Source organism: Epinephelus fuscoguttatus, linkage group LG15 (genome assembly GCF_011397635.1).
Source record: "Epinephelus fuscoguttatus linkage group LG15, E.fuscoguttatus.final_Chr_v1".
NCBI classification, from domain to species: domain Eukaryota; kingdom Metazoa; phylum Chordata; class Actinopteri; order Perciformes; family Serranidae; genus Epinephelus; species Epinephelus fuscoguttatus.
In genome coordinates, this window is record NC_064766.1 from 38,034,973 (window position 1) to 38,056,587 (window position 21,615).

At 41.4% G+C, this 21,615-nt stretch overlaps 1 protein-coding gene across 1 annotated transcript; it reads left to right on the forward strand.

The window, feature by feature from the left end:
- The first annotated feature begins 1,098 nt into the window (after nucleotides 1-1,098).
- tmie (transmembrane inner ear) lies at nucleotides 1,099-12,351 on the forward strand. The gene is made up of 4 exons (XM_049597653.1): nucleotides 1,099-1,422; nucleotides 7,921-8,038; nucleotides 11,140-11,289; nucleotides 11,984-12,351. The coding sequence occupies exons 1-4, from the start codon at nucleotides 1,312-1,314 to the stop codon at nucleotides 12,115-12,117; spliced, it is 513 nt and encodes a 170-aa protein (XP_049453610.1). The 5' UTR covers nucleotides 1,099-1,311; the 3' UTR covers nucleotides 12,118-12,351.
- Nucleotides 12,352-21,615: the final 9,264 nt, after the last annotated feature.

A 21,615-nucleotide genomic window follows, 5' to 3' on the forward strand; every position in this document is an offset into this window, starting at 1 on the left:
GCCCTGAGCAAGGCACCAAACCCCCCAACCGCTCAGAGCGCCTGTCATGGGCAGCCCACTCTGACATCTCTCCACTTAGTGCATGTACAGGTCCAGTTTGTGCATGTGTGTGTTCGGACCTGTGTGTAATTGACAACAGAGTGAAAAATTGAATTTGAATTTAATAAAGTATATAAAATTATTATTATTATTTTTTTAAATTAACAGCAGCCTTCACACATAGCACAGCAACAAAAAAACAAACACAATTTGTGTTTATTACATTTCAAATAAAATAAAATAAAATTCAATTCAATTCTCTAGTGTATTTAAGAAGGGACAGCACAAATTAATAAATGCACATGGTATAAAAATGCCAAAAAATAGCCAAAAGGCTATTTTTCACCTGTGGTCCCCTGGCCAAGATGTTACACATATCTACCTAAAATACAACAAAGCACAAAAAAGAAATATTAATAGATAAAAAAACAGAAAACAAAACAAACAATCAAAAAACCCAAAACAAAATGACACCAAAGAAAGAAAAGAAAACAAGACATACAGCTCAAAAGACTTTGAACACATCAACAAGAAATGATTTTAACATATTTTTTGTCACAAGAATTGTAATTCAGTGCTAAAACTAATGACATACAGTCCTTAAATGCACTAGAGGCAGTAGTGACATATTGAAATAACAGTATTTTCTTTTCTAAATTGAGTACAAATGACCTTAAGCACATTTTTTGCTCTTTAATGTTGAAAGCACCAGATGCCACAGCACCATGGCTCTTCACATCTTGCCACACTGTAGAGACGAGGCTGTGAGCGTTCTTACACTCCACATCCTGAGGCAATAAACATGATGACGCTCACAGACATTTGCTTCGCTGTCCTGCGCAGGCCAATCTCATGGTTAACTGTACTGCCCATCCCCCCACACTGTGTTAACTGCCTGTCCCCAGCAGGATGAGCTGGCTGTAAACCACACCAGGTCTATTAATTAATTAATGTACCCTAACTGCAGGGTTGGCTCCCTCCATTGTAGTGGAGCAGCTCTGAGCTGCCTGCAGTGGTGACTGCCAGTTTGTCTTTGGTGTTTCTGCAGTGTTGTGGGAGAAAGGCAAGAGACAGGGGAGAAGAGAGGCAGACAACTGTGGATGAGAGGAAGCCGTCAGCACCATAGTCAACATTAATCACCCAGGGCCATTGTGGTCCTGTCCTCTATACGGCGCCAGCGCAGGCAGGCAGGCAGACAGAGAGAAAGAAGAAGAGAGGAAGAGGCAGAGGAAGAGGGGGCAGGGTGGCTGCAGGGCGAAAGAGGGGGAGAGAATGGTTGGGGATCAGCCTGTGTGTCCACCCCAGCTCCTGCTGCGGGGCTGGGGAGCAGTGCTGCTGTCTCAGTGCTTGTCCTCGGTGTCCTCCCAGGTCCCGGATCCTGAGGTAAGAGCCTGATACACCACCATGTCCTCCACAAGTTCCTCTCTGTGACAGGTGTAGGTGTTCTGCCATTTAAAAAGGTAGCATTATGTGATTCTTACTTGTTGTTTGGTCGCCAGAGTTGATGAGGAGCGAGCGAGCATTGTGTAGAAACTTGATATATTATGTGGTCTTGCATGAAAAGCCAAGCCACATGTGTTTATATGGGTGCAAACAGGAGGGTGACTATGACGAATCCTGGTATGACAAGTTGTTTTTGTGCTTTTGGGCTGAAGAGGAGAGGGTTACATTACAGAGAATATGACTACCACAATGATGCGACTACAAAAAGCAGCTGAAATCCATTATGTTTAGTAATAAAACAATTCTGCTTCTGGAAAATAAGCATTTTACTTCTATACTGTACGTTGTGTAGAAGCATGACTAAAATGCCATTTGAATATCCTGACAATCTGACAAAACAGTCCTTTATGATGTTAAAATGAATAAGTAGTTGTGGTTATATAATGTAGACATGTCAGAAACAAACAAATCGGACGTAATAATGAATTACACACTGCAAAGGGATTATATGATGGAAAGTGAATCTTGAGTCATCCTATTGCTAACATTCCAGTCACAAGAAGGAAACAGTTAATAGTGTTTATATTTATTGATATTTATACAAATATAACCCTGTTCTGACATGTGACATCTTGATCTTATTATGGAGGGCCAGAGCGAGCACACAAAACTTCTAGAAACATCCTCCCTCTGGCTGCTCCGAGGAGGAATTCAGAGCGTTCAGAAAGTGAGAAAGTGAAGCTTGAGTTGAGAGCTGAAGATGCTTCATGAATAAATATGTCTGCGCTATTTGCACTGAGGAAAGATCAGCACCTGCAGGTGTCAGCCAGTGACGGCAATTTAAAAACTTTGTTTCAAACAAAAGGAAAAAGAATCTACTGAAGGCACGGCACAAAGCTGCACATATTCTTTGTCACAGGATGTCCTTTTGTAAGTCAGTGTAATTGTAATCAGCCCTTTGCTAATATGTGGCATTACTAAACCTGTTTCCCAATGCTGATTTTCCTATTTTTAGACATTAATCCTTCATTCCATTATACTAATCTTCCTTGATTAGTCCCTAAAGGATCTTCTTAGAAAAACTTACTTGGGGGAAAAAAATATCCAAATATGCTTTTGAATATGTAACGATCAAACTTACCAACCAACCATCGAACAAACAAAAATCTGTCATGACTGTAGGTCTGTGTAAGGATGAACGTGAGGTGATTTGAGGTCAGTAATCTCTTGAGTTTGTGTTGTTTGTTCTACCAGAAGAAAACTCGAGGCTTACAGCCACTAATCCTGCCCCATGAAATGCCCCAGAGTAAAGGACTTAGCATTATATAATCACTTTTGAAGCAAAAATTGTTATTATTTAAGAGCAGCATGCTAAACATCCCCATCAAGACTAATCCTTCTGTGGGAGTCGCACAAACACGAGCGTAAACTCATTCAGACCTTCTTTTGTCTTTGTTTAAGATCACGGCCCGTCTCATGTCCTCAGCAGCTCAAAAACAGGATAAAAGCCCCTGAAGACGGTTCGTTCTGTCACATATCACATGTTAGCTCATTGATGAAGCCAATTAGATCTGAAACAGCAAAAACAGGTCCTGTTGCCCCGGTGCTGAGAGTCTCACATGACACAAAATTAAAAATAACAGCATTAAAAAATTACATTTGTTTCATTAACACATTTTACTCACCTGACGACTTATTTTATATTTTAAGAAGCTGGTCAAAATCCAAAACATGACATTTTTGAGTAGGATAGAATTTAAATAATTTAGAATATCTTAAGTAAAACAGTTTGACCTCTAAATATCAACACAAATTAAGATGGTTCAACTAAGTTTTTCAAGGTCAAAGCAAATCTCGTTGGTTGTACTCAGATTATGACATAATAAACTTTATTTATAAAGCACTTTTCAAAACAAAGTCAAAGTGCTTTACATGGTTGATCCAGGATTTAAAACACAGAATTCAAGCAAATAAAATGAGGCAATTTTAATAAAATACAAAGAACAAAAAATAAAATAAAGATAAAATATCATCAAGCAGATAAGCAAAGGTGGCAAATAATTGCCCTATATATTGCATTAAAGTACAGCAAATCAAACAATTAGAGTAATAAAAAATTAAATATAATATCGCTGACAACACAAGATAAAACCAATAAAAATAATCAAATGAGACATATATAAAATAAGCAGTGTGCTGAAATTAAAAAAAGGCTTGATTGAACAGATACATTTTAGGAAGCGATTTAAAGATGTCAGTAGCCCTTTTTAAACAGGAATTGTGCAAATTTGCAGGAAAGCCCAATCAGTCTTTTTTCAGCATTGGCAGTATAAAAACAAAATTGGGGAGTGCAGCAAAATGCCGCCTGCCTACTTTTGTTTATACAGAATGTGCCTTTTTCGGGGCAATGGGGGGCGTGAGCAAGTAACAAAACCTGTAGCTCAGCGTGTGACGTAAACAGTGACGTGGGAGGGAAGCTGCGGCTGGTCAGTCCTTCGGCGATTCTCTCATAAGTCGGCCCGTTCTTCACCGTCCCCGTCATCTGATGGTTAATGGCCTCTTCGTTTGCGAGGACAAGGAGGGCGCGCAATTCCTTGTCTCCCCAGTTGCTCATCTTTACAGTGTCTGTCAGGTTTGTGTTTCCCTCTTGCTACTAGCTGCTCGCTAATTCCTGCTATCAGCTGTTTCCTGTTTATCCACTGCCAGTGGGTCGCACGTGTGGCGTCAACAACAGCTCCTCCCACAAGTCTTCAACAGCCCCTACCATTGCGGAAGGCCGCCTCGGTCTGTTTAAACTAAAAAGGTTCCGCCAATATGTCTACCCTACAAGGCGGAAAATTGGGCACCTCGGATCAACTCGCCAATCTGACTCTGTGTGTATAAACGCTTGCAGCTGGCCGGCAAAACGGCCCAACGTTGAGGGAAAATCTGGCAGTTTAAAAGGGGCTACTAATTCAGGGAGCCTCAGATTGTGTCACACAGCAGTTCAAGGAGGACCCAACTGCAGACTAACAGGCCAGTTGAGGGTTTAACAACAAGCAAGCTTTAATACAGCTGATAGAAAACATCCAGATTCAGCAGGTCACTGAAAGTCCAAATGAAAGCAGGTACACACACAGGTATATATACACAGAAAACTCATCACAAGAACGAGACACAGCTGCAGTGGGAAGACACGGGCAAAAGGAGGGAAATGGAGATCGGCTAACATCAAGGGTGTGGATGGAACACTAGGGTGGAGCAATCACGACTAAAACAGAACAGCTGTGAAGGAAAGACTTTGGGAACAGGGAAGGACTAACGAGACAGGTGTGACAGAAAACAGGCGGGAAAACACACAAAGACAGGAAGTAAAACCAGACATGACACATGAGGAGAGAATCTACAAAATAAAACAGGAAGCAGATTAAACATGAATGAGTAACACGAAACAAGGGACACAAGCAGAAAACTAAAAACAAAGTCCATGGAATAACAGGAAATAAATAAACAAACCCAGGATCATGACAGGATTGAGTCTGAGTTTGAATTACTGATTCCACTTCTGATTTTTTATTTGGTGACTTTCACATGAAATCAAAGACATATGCTCCTGAAACACTGACTGAAAGCTATGTGCAATGTTTACTATATTATACTGTAAAACATTTTGGACAAAATCAACTTTAATATTGGTACTTGTCATATTTTATCTTAGTATTTTAGTTCATTTCTACCAAAACAAAACCATTCAGTGTCACTTCTCATCCTCTGCCTCTGTCCTGTAGTGTCCGTATCACAGCCTGGGCTTACTTTTAGAACGTTTTTCAATTTCACCACATAATGGTGTTATCAGCAAAGGCAGCAAATGTAATAAGTGTCCATTTTCCCGATCCATCGCTCATTGGTTTATGGACTAAAGTATAGCGTTTCCAACACAACCTTGTATCATCCAGTCAAGTAATCGATACACAGTCAACAAGGAGAAATCCTCACAATGATTCTCTCAGGGACCTGATGCTCTGAATGCTCCGCTGGCTCTGGCAGAGGAGTGATCCAAGCCATCGATCTACTCTCACATAAACACAAACACAGTTTTTATACTCATAGTTCCCAGCCCCCTGCTCTGGAGAAAAGTGTTCTGAAATGCAATATATTTTTGTGCAGCAGAAAGTAAGGACATTTAAAGGGAAATTTCGGTTTATTTCAACCTGTCTCCTATCGTCCGAAATTTGTTTCAAGTGACTAGTGACATAAAAATAATAGTTAGCATGTTAGCCGTTAGCCCAGATACAGCCGGGGCGCATAGTAGCGTCAGACCTGTTAAAACGTAAGTGAACGGGCAACCTTCAAGTGCAAAGTTAGTCCACTAAACAAGCTTTTTTTCCACAAAGACCGCCTCATATCGTTAGGATAAATGTCAGAGAACATATAGAAAATGACATGTAAACGTGTTGTCTTACCTTACCGGTGTGCTGCCATGTTTGTTTACCATTTAGCTCTGCTTTCCAAAGCGCGGCCGAAATATCGTGAGAACAAGCAGCGATCTCATACCGTGCATGAAATCTCGCGAGAACAAGCAGCAACAGCTGGAAGGCAGAACCGGACAGTAGCCTGAAAAGTTCATTCATTTATTTTATGAAAGATTTATAGAATAATGGCTGACTTTTTGCCAGACCTCAACTTTGTGGAGGAGAAATTTGATTTTGCAGAGTTTGATGGCCGCCCTTATTTATTTGAGCCAGAATACACTGATGAAGAGCTTCATGAAACTGAAGAACGGAGGAGGAGAGAGAGAGAGGCGCAACAGGTAGAGGACGAGAGAGGAGGAATGGCTGCTGCAAGGCTGCGTAGCTCTGGAGATTGGTGGTGTACCTGTGAATGCTGTGCCCCAGTGCCCACAGAAGAGGAATGCCTCTGTTGCAAGGAATGGGACCGGTTGCAGCCTTATTTTCAAGGTCTGGATGTGACCGAGGACGAGACACCTCCACCTGGAGTAGTGTCCAGCTGGGCTTTATCTAGAACTGGCAAGATATATTTCGGCCGCGCTTTGGAAAGCAGAGCTAAATGGTAAACAAACATGGCAGCACACCGGTAAGGTAAGACAACACGTTTACATGTGGTTTTCTATATGTTCTCTGACATTTATCCTAACGATATGAGGCGGTCTTTGTGGAAAAAAAGCTTGTTTAGTGGACTAACTTTGTACTTGAAGGTTGCCCCTTCACTTACGTTTTAACAGGTCTGATGCTACTATGCGCCCCGGCTCTATCTGGACTAACGGCTAACATGCTAACTATTATTTTTATGTCACTCGTCATTTGAAACAAATTTAGGACGATAGGAGACAGGTTGAAATAAACCAAAATTTCCCTTTAAATGTCCTTACTTTCTGCTGCACAAGGGGGCTGGGAACTATAAGTATAAAAACTGTGTTTGTGTTTATGTGAGAGTAGATCGATGGCTTGGATCACTCCTCTGCCAGAGCCAGCGGAGCATTCAGAGCATCAGGTCCCTGATAGAATCATTGTGAGGATTTCTCCTTGTTGACTGTGTATCGATTACTTGACTGGATGATACAAGGTTGTGTTGGAAACACTATACTTTAGTCCATAAACTGATGAGCGATGGATCGGGAAAATGGACACTTATTACATTTGCTGGGTTGAAATAAACCGAAATTTCTCTTTAAGACCACTGGGGAAAGTTCAAAGAAAATGGAGAAGTTTTGAAACCAGCCTTCTCCGTCTGCACAGTCTCATGCCGGTCACGTTTACAGACCTCAGTGTTTGTTTGTGTCGAGGAGATTCAGGTGGAGACAGAGCCACAGAAACACACAGGTTATGTGGGTGTTGTTGTTTTCTTGGCTGAAGAAATGCTGAAGCCCTTTGCACCCAGACCTTTTGTTTTTCAGCATTTTGCATTATGCACATTATGCCTTGGAAAAGTGAAAAAAAAAGAGTCAGTTCTGTGGTTGTCTCTTAAAGTACCTCTGTCAGGAAGTGTATGTCAGCTCAGTTAAATGTCATAAATCTAAATAATTAGATAGGGAATCATGGAAATGACCCTGGCAGAGTTCAGAATGAAAAGTGAGGTTGTCAGACGCATGCTTGTGCTTAAAAAAGACTGAAATTACCGGTCATGAGACACTTGACTGGTGATAACTGATGATCAGGGAACCTGTGACCTTTAAATGACTTCAAACTCTCCTTCTACGTATATCTTCATTTCTTTAATGTATGACTTTAATGTATATTAGATCCAAACATAGTTCATCATCAATTACTTTTACTTCAAGTCATGATAAGCCTTACATGAGTTACTTTACTGACTCATTACATTACCTGAAGTTGCTACAGAGAGGATGTGAAGCTTGAGGTTTTCTCTGTGCTGTTAAACCTGTTTGTGAAGTTTTTTTTAGCACAGATACTCTCACAGATTCTCTCTTTGTTTCCGCAGCTTTTACCCACAGATCCCCCGAAGAAGCCGGACCCCGTCAACTCAGAGACCGTTGTTTTCTGGGGGCTGCGGTTATGGCAGGTCATCGCCATCTTTTCTGTGTTTGTTTTAGCAGTTGGTCAGTACAGTTCATGAAATCACTTTACTGACATCTCCACAAACCATTCATCAAACAGACTGCAATCTTTAGCATACCTGCAGGCCAGAGATGTCGATGCATGCAATTTATGTGTCCACAGTATGATCATCAAGCAAAGTGTGATTAGTAATAATGACTGATATTATGTCAGGAAAGACAGGGACGGCTTTTTTGTTTCCAGCAGTGAGTCATAGAAATCGTAGAGCAAGCAAAGAGAAACTCTATATGCAAATTGTGCTTGTTGTAATATCCAGTCATGCTGATAGTTTTGGTTTTATTTACATAGTTTTTGACCCACACTCCTCTGAGTTTTCTGGTTTAATGCCAACACAAGATAGGTAAATAGGTCTGGTTTTTCAAAGGGCTGACAAACTGCATTTTAACAAGACTAATACCATGTTCACACTGACAAATATGTGGAATAATCAAGCGTGGGATGCATATTGTATAATTTAGAATAATCAGATAATTTATATGATAAATCAGGGGTGTCAAACTAATTTTAGTTCATGGGCCACACACAGCCCAGTTTGATCTCAGATGGGCCTGACCAATAAAACCATCACACAACAACCTATAAGTACCATCAGCTCTGATATTTTCCTTTTTCTGTGTGTGTAAAGAACTAAAAGTACATTCTGTAGACGTCCATCCTTTTACAAAACAGCTCAACAGCCTGAGATGTCTTAAGAACAATAAATGCAATTTAAACAATGTCTCAGTTTTTAACACATTTACCCAGTCTACTTCTCGCTGTCATTACATGTGCATTTATCCAAACATGTCCTGACACAGATTCTTTTGAACTGAAGCTGCTGACTGATTATATTTTGCACAATGTTCAATATCTTTAAACATGGTCACAATAAGTGTTGCTATATCAGAGAATTGTATCCTGGTCGGGGTGGAAAAGCGGAAAAGATTTGCTTGTAGCTCACAGAAAAAATAGTCTAGACGCTGAATCTATCGATGCAGATTGCGAGCTGGACGCGATGTCATGGGCCGCAACCTGTTCAGTGTGAGCAGCCTGATTGGCTACCATGGGCGCCAAAAATTGGTGTGCTCTGTGGGGCTTCTGTGCCCAGTGGGAACCAGCCGTGCTACCAGCTATGTACGCCGTTACCTTAGACTGTAAAAATAATGGATGGAGCTACTACAACGTCACCCATTGGTTTATGACCTGCTGTTTTGAAGGTTAAAGTTTGGCATTATGGCCATCGCCATCTTGGTTTTTTGGAGCCAGAAGTGGTCACATTCGGGCAGGAGGCTGGCACTGTGGAATAGGGCTGCAACTAATGATTATTTTCATTGTCGACTAATCTGTCGATTATTTATTCGATTAGTCGACTAATCATTTTATCGAAAAATGTGTTAAAATGTTGAAAAATGTCGGTCTGTCTCTCCCAAACCCATCTCAAACTCATCTAATGTCTTGTTTTGTACTTACGCCAAAGGGTTTTAGTTCACCGTCACGGGAGAGTGTGTAAAGCTGCCAATATTTGAACATAAGAAGCTGCAGTAAGAGTATTTTGGGGTACGTTTATAGTACTTTTCTGTGAAAAATGACTCAAACCAATTAGTCGACTACTAAAATAGTCACTGATTATTTTAATAGTCGATTAGTCATCGATTAGTCGACTAATCGTTGCAGCCTTACTGTGGAAGACCAAGGGGTGGATCTGCCTAAGAAGCCAAGGAGCTGGCCACCCTTAAAGGATAACTTAGGTATTTTTCAACCTGGGCCCTATTTCCCCATGTGTATATGTGCGTATGATTCATAGGTACAACTGGTTTTAAAATTGGTTCAGTATTGAGGGAGGCGGATGCAGCCGGCAGCCGCGAGGTAGAAATGGGGGCAAATGCGTTCCGTATAAGTTTGCACATTAAAAGTGCTTTTTTTTCGCCACTGACCGGTTCAGATCACCAGTGCTATCTCTGTAAATAGCATACTAAGCGTTTCCCTGACCCTTCACCTCCTCTGGGCTGTGACGTCATCTCGTGAGAGCTTTGCTTGTTGCTGGAAGAAAACAGAGGAGCCATGCTGTCTTAGCGCCGCCCAGAGTGGCGCTGGTTGTCCCGGAGTACAGCTGAGACTTTTACTGCATCGATTGAAAACAATGGTTTGTGTTTGTGCTTATCCGAATTGCAAGAACAGGATGTCACGCAACACCCCGTACAGCGTTCATAGGCTGCCTTTGTCGGACGGCGAGATGCTGAAGTTGTGGCTAGTTGTGCTACAAATGGATGCTAACACTCGTGTCCAGACACTGCGCCTTGCAGACCATCGGGTCTGCAGTGCTCACTTCTCCCAAGATGATTACTGCCAGCCGAAGAAGAGAAGACATCCAATCCCGAAACACCTCTTCCTCAAGAAAACGGAGATAACACTGGCGATCTGAACCAGTCAGTGGTGAAAAAAAGCACTTTTAATGTGCAAACTTACATGGGACGCATTTGCCCCCATATCTACCTCACGGCTGCCGGCTGCATCCGCCTCCCTCAATACTGAACCAATTTTAGAACGAGTTGTACCCATGAATCATACGCACACATACACATGAGGAAATAGGGCCCAGGTTGAAAAATACCGAAGTTATCCTTTAATAGCTGTCAATTTCAAAATTAGCTATAGAGGCCAAAACTGGTTGTTGTACCAGGCTGTAAACATATTTATTTCTGCTGTAAAGTTGGGCATTGTAACATGGGGGTCTGTGGGATTTGACTCGCTTCCAGAGCCAGCCTCAAGTGTCCATTCGAAGAACTGCTGTGGCTTCATTTTTCAGCCACAGAGGTTGTCGCTTGGTCTGAACTGAGGCACAGATGTGCTTTGAGCTCAGTGCTAACATCTGCGTGCTAACATGCTGCTCACAATGACATTGCTATAGCATGTGGATTTTTATCAGGTTTACCATTTATCATTTTCACCGTCTTAGTTTCGCATGTTAGCAAGCTAATATTGGCTAATATAGGCCCCCTGGTCATAACTTGGTTCCTAAATGTGTGTACATGTTTGCAGTTATTAACACATGCTAATATTCCTATAAACTCATCATGTCCCTGTTTCTCCCCCTCTCTTTCAGTTATCACTCTGTGTTGTATTTTCAAATGTCGAATCCCGAGAACCAAAAAGGAAATAGAGGCACGGCACGCGCAGAGACAGGCCGCCAAGAAATACGCCAACACATTAGAGACAGTGCCACCTCTGAATGAGCTGACTGAGATCCCAGGATGTAAGTACCTCTCTCTAACATCCTTGTAATATTAATATGATTATGCTGGATCAAGTGGTAATATAAAGCCAGATGTCGACTGTGGCATTATCCCTGGATCGGTTCTGCTTGGTTTCTCTTGGGGCACCATCCATTTAATACTTGTTTGAAGCTGTAAGGGAATGCTGGTGGCTCCCATTGGTAGATGATTATTAAAAACAGTTTCATACAGCAAAGTCCTGTGACATTAAGAAACTACAAAGAGAACATTGTGCCCCCTGGAAACAATCTGTGATTGAGTTACACAAAATCACACCCCAGTGATAAATAGATAGAGAGATCTGAAAAGCAGGAGAAATAACCTTGGTGAGTCGAGCTCTCTGTGGGTGGAGAACTTCAGTTTGGATTTAGGTCTCTATCTATGGGCAGAGAAGTGTGTTATACCAGAATTTGTTTTTCAAATCTTCAGGATTTTACAGTACATGACTCTTTGCTGTTGTAGTCCCGTATTATGATTACGACTGCTGTGTTTTTACATGACATATTTTGTAGGGCAGTTTTGATTTCTTAAATTCTTAATGGTCTCTTTTCATCTCACATATAACTGCTGCACTTGTTTCAATTCTTCTGCTCTGTTTTACGCTCTGTTACTAAATTTCTCTCTTCTCTTCTCTTCTCTTCTCTTCTCTTCTCTTCCTCACTTCTTTTCTTCCAGCTGCCCCAGATGCTTCTGCAGTACAGACAGTCTCTGAGCAGATCCAAACTCAAAGCACTAGCACCAGCCAACTCTCAGTAGTCAGGGTCAGCGAGGAGCAGCCCAGCTCGCTCACCTTGCCAGAGACGGGCTGATTTTTTTCCCCTTCTTCTCTTCTGCTCTCATCTTCTGTCAGACTCTCCTCTTGGCTAAGTGCACCGTGTATACACTGCAAGCCACTCTAAAAGTCCTCTTAATGCAACACCCATCTATCTGCTCCTCCTTATTGCTATATTGCTGCAAGACAAATTTCAAGCTAATAAAAATGCAACTCTCATTCACCTGCTTACCACATCACCTATGGAACCTATAGCTACACACCTTGAACTGTCCAAATGATGCTTTGTGGTGGAGTTGTAGTGCAGCAGAGACTATGTGCAGTGGGGAACACATTTTTAACTGTGGCTACACAATACAGATTGTGATGTTTTGCAAATTTGGTTACTTTATGGCTTTTGTAGTTTATACTTTTTGTATTTTGTAAGGTTCTCTTCTTTCATAAGATGTTTTTAATATAGATGCAAATATTTTGGTTTGTGCATATTGAAAATGTCAAGAGCATATGACATGAGACAGAAAATTGCTATTACTATAAGGAGTGAAAAAATGCTAATGCATGCAGCATGCTGTGTGTGCTCTGTGTTTGTTTCCCTACCTGCCTGTTTGATCTCCTATATTAGCTTTAAACTAGTCCATACCCATTGGTGGCTTTGTCACCTTCTACCTATGCCAATCCTCAATGCCTATGTGCAGTTTCACATAGATTGACCACGTCAGTGAGTAGAAAAACGTGGGACAGACAGAATGACTGACTGACAGAATGACACACTGACAGTTTCCGTGATTATGTACAGCATACCATACCATGACTTAGTCATACCAAACATTAGAAACAACACCAACATTGGTCCACAGGGGGAGCCACAGCGATCGGTCACATTTTAGCCATTTTGAAGCATTTTTCTGTTGTTATAGCGCCACCCAGTTGCCAATTAGAGTTAAATTTCTCCAGTCACCTTGAGGCGTCCTGTTCTACATATCTACCAAGTTTAGTAAAAATCCATATGGCGGTTAGGCCTAGATAAGAAATGAGCTCTCTAGCGCCCCCATTTTGTTTGATGGGCTCAATAATGGAGGGGTCCCCTCAGATTATGTGTGGTCATATGCCTACAAAGTTGCGTGGTGATGGGTGAAACCCTTGAGATGTTCTACACCTTTATGTGATGAGCCACGCCCTCCGCAATATTCATTGCCTTATAGAAGCTCAGTTTTAGGAAGTTTTCCAACTTTTGCCAAGAGGGAACTTTAGATATTGGTCCCTAGATTATGTTCACCCAGTTTCATGCAGATCGCTCAAACTTCCCAGGAAGAGATCCATTTGAAGTGTTTTTCAAAAAACTCAAAATGGTGGAAAATCTGTATAAGCGAAAGTTATGGGTTCTTGAGGCAAATGTGTTCCTCATGAGGAGAGGCATCTCTGTGCAAAGTTTCATGTCTCTACGACATACGGGGCATGAGATATGCCCATTCAAAGTTTGACATTTCAATGGGTTGCTATAGCGCCCCCCTTTGGCCAATTGATGTAATATTGCTTCATTGGCATCCTCCCATGACCCTCTACCACTGTGCCAAATTTCACATGGACTGACCAAGTCAGTGAGGAGAAAAACGTGGAACAGACACACACACAGAGTTTTCGTCATTATATAGTCAGGTAAGACAAATCATTCACACTATTTCCAGTTAGTGTAAATTGAATATGATCACTGATGTCAACGACACAGGTCTCGTCTGTAATTAAATGTTCTGGTCTTTACTTCTCTCTCTTTCTCATGAACTTGGTGTGATGTCTCATGTCTCTGTCTCTGTGGCCTTCTCATGTTTAGAAATGTGACAAATAAGGACTGACAATCTGTCTCGTCCTGTTCCTCGAGATGATATATTATGCATTCATGTGCAAAAATTAATTCATTGGTTCCTGTGTGAGAGAAAGCATGGGGCTGTCAATAAGTTTTTCTTGCATGATAACTGTGTCAAATAAGATTTAATTTAGAAGGGGAGGTAAGGCATGATAAACTTACAGTGGTGAGAGCACTCATAGTTCCTCAGTCTCTAGTGTCGTCTAAAGAGTTGATCTAATGCATCTGAGTAAATCCTCTTTCGTGACTGTATAACTAATCAACCATGCGGCTGTGGGAGAGGGGCTGAAGGGGACTGACTGCAGCCTTTATGAAGAGTGAGGATAAACATATTTATTAGCTGCTCTCAACCCTGAACTCCAAACTACCCATGCTGTGATGTTTGCCTCTGGATTAACTAAGGAGGAGAGCAATATGAATGTAAAGCTGCTTTTCCTGAATGATTATGTCATACTTAGGGTACGCTGAAATGAAACATGCAAATAAATTGAATAATATCTGACGGCTCAAATGACCACACATAGAGAGTGCATGCAGTGTTGAATGTGAAGTGGTAAAAATCACAATATAAACTGAAATTTATAATCAAAACTTTTGTTTGTTTTTTTTTAATGAAGGCTTAATTATGCAAAGCTGCACTTCAGAAATCCAAAACAGTCAGTGACAACAACATCAAATATCACTTCACAGTTAATTAAATGTCACACATGAGGACCAAGAAATGCCCACTCTTTCCTTTTGAACGTGTGCATGACTACATTTTTCACACATAGCCTGTGAAATCTGTTTGTGTTTCCAAAGAAAATCTGTTGTTCTTGAGATATCTGAAATTCTCCATTAAGAATTTCTCTGCACCTCCATTTACACTTTCTTACCGAGCTGTTAAAAGCATCTGGGTCAAAGTACGAGAAACAAAAGCTGTCCAGTTTCACAGCCAATATCTGTGACAGAAAAAGAAGGAACCTAACTATCATCCATCTCCCGTACAAGCACTCACAAACTTTTAATAAAATGCAGGGACTGAAAGGAAGAGCCGTGAATCAGTACCATATATTTACCACCGTCCCTTATCTGCCATCTCCTCCTTTCAGACCTACTGCATCCACATCCAAAGTGCAGGATCTCAAGAAGTTACGAATGTAGAAATTCTCTGTGTCGCTGAGCAGTCATGGCCGCTGTTGTTGTTAACAACTCAGACTCATTTATCACACATCTTTCCATCACAGCTCTGAAGGGGCAGTGGGGAAAAGGTCATCTGAGGTTCACAGCACGCAGGCTGATGAGTGACGGACTTGCGAAAAGGAATTTAGTCGGGTTACAAGTCCTGCTTTGTTCCTCAGAAAGAAAAACACATCGGTAACACTTGGTAAATTGACGGTTAAATGAACTTCAGTCAATAGTTATTTTACAGTTAACAAAAGGTAATTAATAAAAGTTAAATAATTATTAATCATGCTGTAATCTCTGTTATTAAGACAGTTTATTGTTGCCTTTACATTTTGTACACTTTATTTAATCTATCTTTAATCTATAAACATTATTAGGATGGCTTATAAAGTTGCAACTGATGATTATAATAACTTGTTAAATGGTTAATAAATACTGTGCAGTGCATCTATAAACATTGCAACTTTATAATGGCCACCCAAAATAATATCTATGATGCACTACACAGTATTCATGAATAATTTAGTGGTATATAAAGGTATTATAATAAAGGTATTATAATCATCAGTTGCAATTTTATTATAGCCATCCAAATAATGTTTACTGTTGTTTTACAAACCAGTTATTAAAGCCAGAGTGTGTTGGACTTTTGCATGTAAATGAACGTCCGCTCTCTATGTTACATTATACATCAATCAGCCAGAGCAGACAGGGAGAGATGAGAGATTTATTTGTTTAGATTTTGTTGTATTTTGCTGTTTGGCACTGCTTTTCATTTTGTTTTCTCAGTGCTTAATTAAGGTCCAGGATTTTGTGGCATCTAGTGGTGAGGTTGCAGGAATGAAACTTCTCCCGTATGCAAAGCGTATAGAACTGTGAAAACGCAAATGGCCCTATCGAGAGACAGTGTATGATTTGTCCCCTCTGGGCTAATGTAGAACAATATGGCAGACTCCATGGGAGAGGACCCATTTCTATTTCTTCTGTTAAACTATGACAACGACCGTCTGCGTATCATGCTGACGTTAAAAGACAGCTTATTTTGTCTGTGTCTGGCGCTGGGAGTCAATGCCGAAGTGCTGGATTTCGATGACTTTGGAGTGAGAACGAGTTGGCCAATAAATGCCCCTAAATCCTACACACTGGACCTTTAATCTGTATCTTATGATATCGTATATGTTGACAGTTTAAAGTAAAGAATTCAAAAAAAGAAAGAGTGGAAGACCATAGTGATGGAGCAGCAGTGGCAGAAGCTATGGCAGAGGATCCTAAGAAGCGTCCAAGAAAAGCTTCTGGAGTGAACGCTCCGGATAAAAAAGAAATGCTCTTCAAGAGAGTGCTCTTTAGGGTTAGTGAGATGGACGAGGTCAACAGCATGCGCTGACAGTGCTTATGTAATTACTCTCACTGGCAGAGGGGGAAGACAAAAAATCTGCATTCCAGCTTTAACCATAAACAAAACACTTAATATATTAGGTAAGATGTTAAAGGGATAGTGCACCCAAAAATGAAAATTCAGCCATTATCTACTCACCCATATGCCGAGGGAGGCTCAGGTGAAGTTTTAGAGTCCTCACATCACTTGCAGAGATCCAAGGGGAGAGGAGGTAGCAACACAACTCCACCTAATGGAGGCTGACGGCGCCCCAGATTCAAACGTCCAAAAACACATAATTGAAACCACAAAATATCTCCATACTGCTGCAGCTCTAACTGTCTCTCTGTGCACCGCACTCACGTGTGTGCGCTTGCATGAGACCGTGAGACATGGGCACTGCCTTCATGTGTGTTCATGTGCTTTTGCTTGTCTCACGCGCAAGTAAGCCTGCATTAGGTGGAGTTGTGTTGCTACCTCCTCTCCCCTTGGATCTCTGCAAATGTTGTGAGGACTCTAAAACTTCACCTGAGCCTCCATCGGCATATGGGTGAGTAGATAATGGCTGAAGTTTCATTTTTGGGTGCACTATCCCTTTAATGTGTGCAACGATGAACTGTTAAAATAACATAAACTATAGCATTAATAAAAGTTACTAAACATTACTTATTATCATTCATTGTTTGTTAATCGTAAAATAATTAAATTGAGCACAGCGTTAGTTCAGGAAGGACACGATGTCAAGCTCAGCTCACATCCCAGCTACATCAGCTGATCCATCAATCAACTAATGGATCAGCTGATTGATGTAAGAGAGTCAGCTGATAGATCACATGATTCCTTTCTATGCAACCAATTGGTGAATCTCATTCATGGTGCCCTATTTAAACTGCTCTGACCTGCCTACAGTTGCTGCTTCCTCTGCAAGCTGCTCTGCAACCTGCCTCCACCCCAGCTCCTTCTTTTCATGCTGTGTCTGACTTATTAATGTCACTTCTGTTTGTCATTGATGCTGCTCTGTTCTGTTCCCGGGGGTCTTTGCTGCTGCTCTCCCTGCCTTAGGCTTCCATGAAGGCGCATGGAAGGGCAGGGAGGTTTGCTCTCAGCCTCAGGCATTTAATTAAGTATGAATTTGCCATTTATTAACGATTAGCATAAAAAGTGTTACCAACTAATTTTAATAAAACTGGCTTCATTTGTGAAACCAGTAATACAGATTGTTGCTGGCAGAGACGTAACTTATGACGTCTTACTTACATGTACAATATTATTTTCATTTTCAGGTTGAACTGTGATTTATTTGAAATGTCACGATGTCAAAATGTCCTGTGGCCTCATGTTTTTTTTTGTTTTTTTTTAAAAAAATCTAGCAACTGTATCTGAGCTGAAGTTTTGACATTTAATGGTGGTGTGAGGGTCAAGGCCTTTTGTAGCAGGCAATGTTAACCTTTAATTATTCCACTACCATACACAGCACGTCAACAACAGGACTCCAAGTTTGACCAAAATTGGAACAGTGTGGAACATGTCTGGGTTTCCCATGCTGACATTTAATTACAGCTCTTCATTTAGCCATCACCAGCCCCTGCTTTAACCATTGCACAGATGCATCATCTCTCCAAGTCTTTGTCTGAATCAGACTGGTATATAAAGAAACACAAAGAAAGAGAGGCAACATAAAGGAGCTGATGAGCAGATGAGAAATGCATGAGGGTTAGAGCGGAAGATGGTCTCAGAATTCAATCAACACAAAGAAATCTATTCACAAACATTCTGATGGTTGGTTGGTTATTTTAAGTCAGCTGGATTCATCCAACGCAGTAAAACACAGGACTGAAATCTTTTCAGGTTTACTCTGACCCCCTCCGGCAACTCTCGACATTTGGTGTGTGTTTGTCATTTGGTTTCTTGGCTTTCGTTTGTATATCCAGTGTCTGTGCAGTGTTTGTAGAGCACCGGGAAAATGTTTGCTTTGCTACTGGAAAGAAAAAAAAGGAAGATGAAGCTTGGTTTGGCCCCAACTACAATCTTTCCTTCGAGCGATTTTCACAGTTTTTAAACAATAGTTGCTGAAGTGTAAAATCACACCAATGTTTCCTGTTGATCTATATCCACTTACTAACTCTTGCTTGAGGCCTTTACATGTTTAGGGTCTGTTGGACATGGTTAGCTTAGTTTCAGCTTCATTTTAGCGGTACGTCTTCCATGTGGAAAAGCAATTCTGCTTCTATTGTGCGTGAACAAAAATGGCGTGGGTTCACATGTTCCAAAAAAAGCGAATTGAAAATGCCTTTGGAGTTTTTATTTTTCTGCAAAACATTGGAAACTTTTGATTTCATCCTCAAAGACTGATTTAAGTTTTTGTGAACAAATGAATCAATAAATAAAACAAACAAAAGAATAAATTAGACATGATTAGATTAATTGAAAGAAGAAGCTGCAGGGTCTGCTTTGCATCAAGAGTTAAACAGCCTTTGAACATTCACTATTTCCACATGCAGACAGCCTATTTCACCATCAGCCTGTCTTTTCATGTGGAAATCTAAGCTTTATCAAACAGCTCTGGAGATAAATGCCACAAAATGTAAGTGATAGTTTTGATATTTTCGGGAAATATATTAATTCCTATCTCTCAAAGAGCTGGATGCAAAAATCAATACCACTATCAAAGGTTCTGTGTGCAACATTAAGAGCATTAATAAAGCAGCAAACCTATTTGCTATGTAAAGATGTAGTGCGGTGATGGGGTCCTGCGCAGAGGATGAGGTCAGGTTCCTTGTGCCTGTAGTAATTTGAGCTTCTCTGTGGTTGACCAGTCCGGCTGCGCATGCATGTTAGTGCACTGGCTAGCTCACCGCCACTTTGCACTAGTGATGGGCAAAGCAGTTCTTTAGATGTTACTGAATCACTAGAATCAGTTGATTAAAAAGATTCGTTCAAAAGATTCGTTCACCGAATCGTTCAGTGGTTGGTGGGAGGAGCCTGACTGTGTACTGCGTAGTCTGACTCACTGAGCTGCTGCTGCGTCTGCCCTGCACCGTTGAGTCTCGTTACTGGCCAGCCTAACGTTTTAAGTTTGTTTATCTGGAAACTAAGTCTGTTAAAACAATGGGGAGATGTGTGATCGTGTTCATGTGGCTTGACTCCTAGCTACATTAGCTGTTAGCTTGGAGAAAACAGTCCCTATGAAAGTGTATCGCTGAGAAGAAATGATTTGAATCACTCAGGGATCGGGGCTACGTTGTTCACCGAGTGATTCGTTCACCAAGTGATTCGTTCACCGAGTGATTTGTCACATGGCGGGCAGTTCCTCCCTGCACCCTGGCTGCCTCGCAACTCGCGAGTGATTCATCGTTCGCACAGACTGAATCGGCAGTTCCACTCCCGGGCTGCACGCTCGCTGCTGAGCTCAGCTGAACTGAGAAATGAATGAATCAGTTCCGGAAGTGATTCAGTTCAGTACGTTCACTCAACAGATTCGTTCTTTTGATTTCTTTCTTTTGATTCATTAACAAACAACACAACACTACTTTGCACGGCGCTTATATGGCAGTTACCACAGATAGCATGATGGCATGATTGCAGAAGTGTAGCACCAATCCTCCAGTTCCCCCTAACACCTTTAGCTCTGTCAGTACTGTTACAGTTCTGCTGTTGTCAAGCGATGTTTATGGAGTTAGCGCCATTAGCTGCTAGCTCAGCTACCTCCGTGAGAAACATGAATTTTCACACAGAGCCCCTTTAAATATGTAGCTACAGCCAGCAGCCAGTTAGTCTAAAGCAGGGGTGTGAAACTCATTTTAGTTCATGAGCCACATACAGTCCGATTTGATCACTGGCCGGACCAGTTAAACCATTGTGTAATATCCTATAAATAATAAACATCTCCAAATTTGACTATTTTTTGGTTTAAAAAAGTGCATTTTAAAAACGTTAATTCATTTACAAAACAGATGACAAACTGCCTGTGATGTCTTCAGAAGAATAAATGCAATTTCAGCAAAATGTCTCAGTTTAGTCGACTACTCACTGTCATTACATGTGCATTTTTCTGTACATTTCCACTCCTGTGTAGTAATCCTGACACCACCACACCAAACTGAAGTGAAAGAAAAGAACTGCAAAAGGCCTCTGAAGCAGCATTTCACAAGAAGAAAACTCAGGGCCCTATTTAGATGGTCTAAAGCGGACGGCGGACGGTGCATGGGCGTGTACCAGTCACTTGCTAGTTAGACAGCGCGTTGAGAGTCTAAAAGGGTTGGACTTACTCTGTGAATTAGTCATGGGTGTGTTTTGGGCGTATCATTCCATAAGCCAATCAGAGTGTCACCTCTCATTCCCTTTAAGAGAGGCGTGACTGGAGCACTCGGCGGAGAGCTAGTTAGATGGCAGACCTACCAACTGGAAAGAGTGAGCGTTTTACAGCTGAGGAGACAATAAATGTATCTCTGTATCGACTGTCCCGTCACATCTGATGTCAGATCAAAGGGGCTTGGCACCGTTTGGCACGTTTGGCACACGTGATGGAAACCCAACCTGATTTGATTAACACAGCTGCAATCTAATGACTTCACATCCCTCTCAGCCAACCACAAATAGCCACAGCATCAGATAGGGAGTATATATTCAGCATCTGTCATCTTAGAAAAGTCAAAAGAAAAAAACAGAGTGAGACTGCAAGAGAGAAAGAGAGAGCGCCCGCGCACGAGAGAAACGCTGTCAACAAATTGTAAGTTATTCAATTTTATTTTAACCCGGAGGTTAGAGAGCCCAGCTCCCTCTCCAGCACCCTGAACCCGCCCGCCTGAAGGTGCAGGAAGGGCTGGTCCTGTGGCTGCACCCGGGCCGTCTGGTCTGGCTGCGCGCGGGCTGCAGAGCTTCCCCCGGCTGTGCGGCGGGCTGTGTGGCCACTGTGCATCCTCCTCCTGACAAGATGATCTTCAGTTTTACGTTCTAAAAGCTTTTTTTTACACATACATTTGTACTTGTAGGGTTATAAGTTTACGTTTTTAGTTCACAGAAGCTGGTTATTGTTGTGTTTATGTCAAAATAAAGTTTATCAAACGTTTTCACATCTTGATTTTGTGATTTACATGCCAAAATGATCACAATTCATTTGGGAAAGACAAGTT

Coding starts and splice junctions, on each gene's coding strand:
- tmie (XM_049597653.1), top strand. CDS start 1,312: ATGGTTGGGGATCAGCCTGTGTGTCCACCCCAGCTCCTGCTGCGGGGC. Junction 8,039..11,139: donor TGTGTTTGTTTTAGCAGTTG/GTCAGTACAGTT, acceptor CCTCTCTTTCAG/TTATCACTCTGTGTTGTATT. Junction 11,290..11,983: donor GCTGACTGAGATCCCAGGAT/GTAAGTACCTCT, acceptor CTTTTCTTCCAG/CTGCCCCAGATGCTTCTGCA.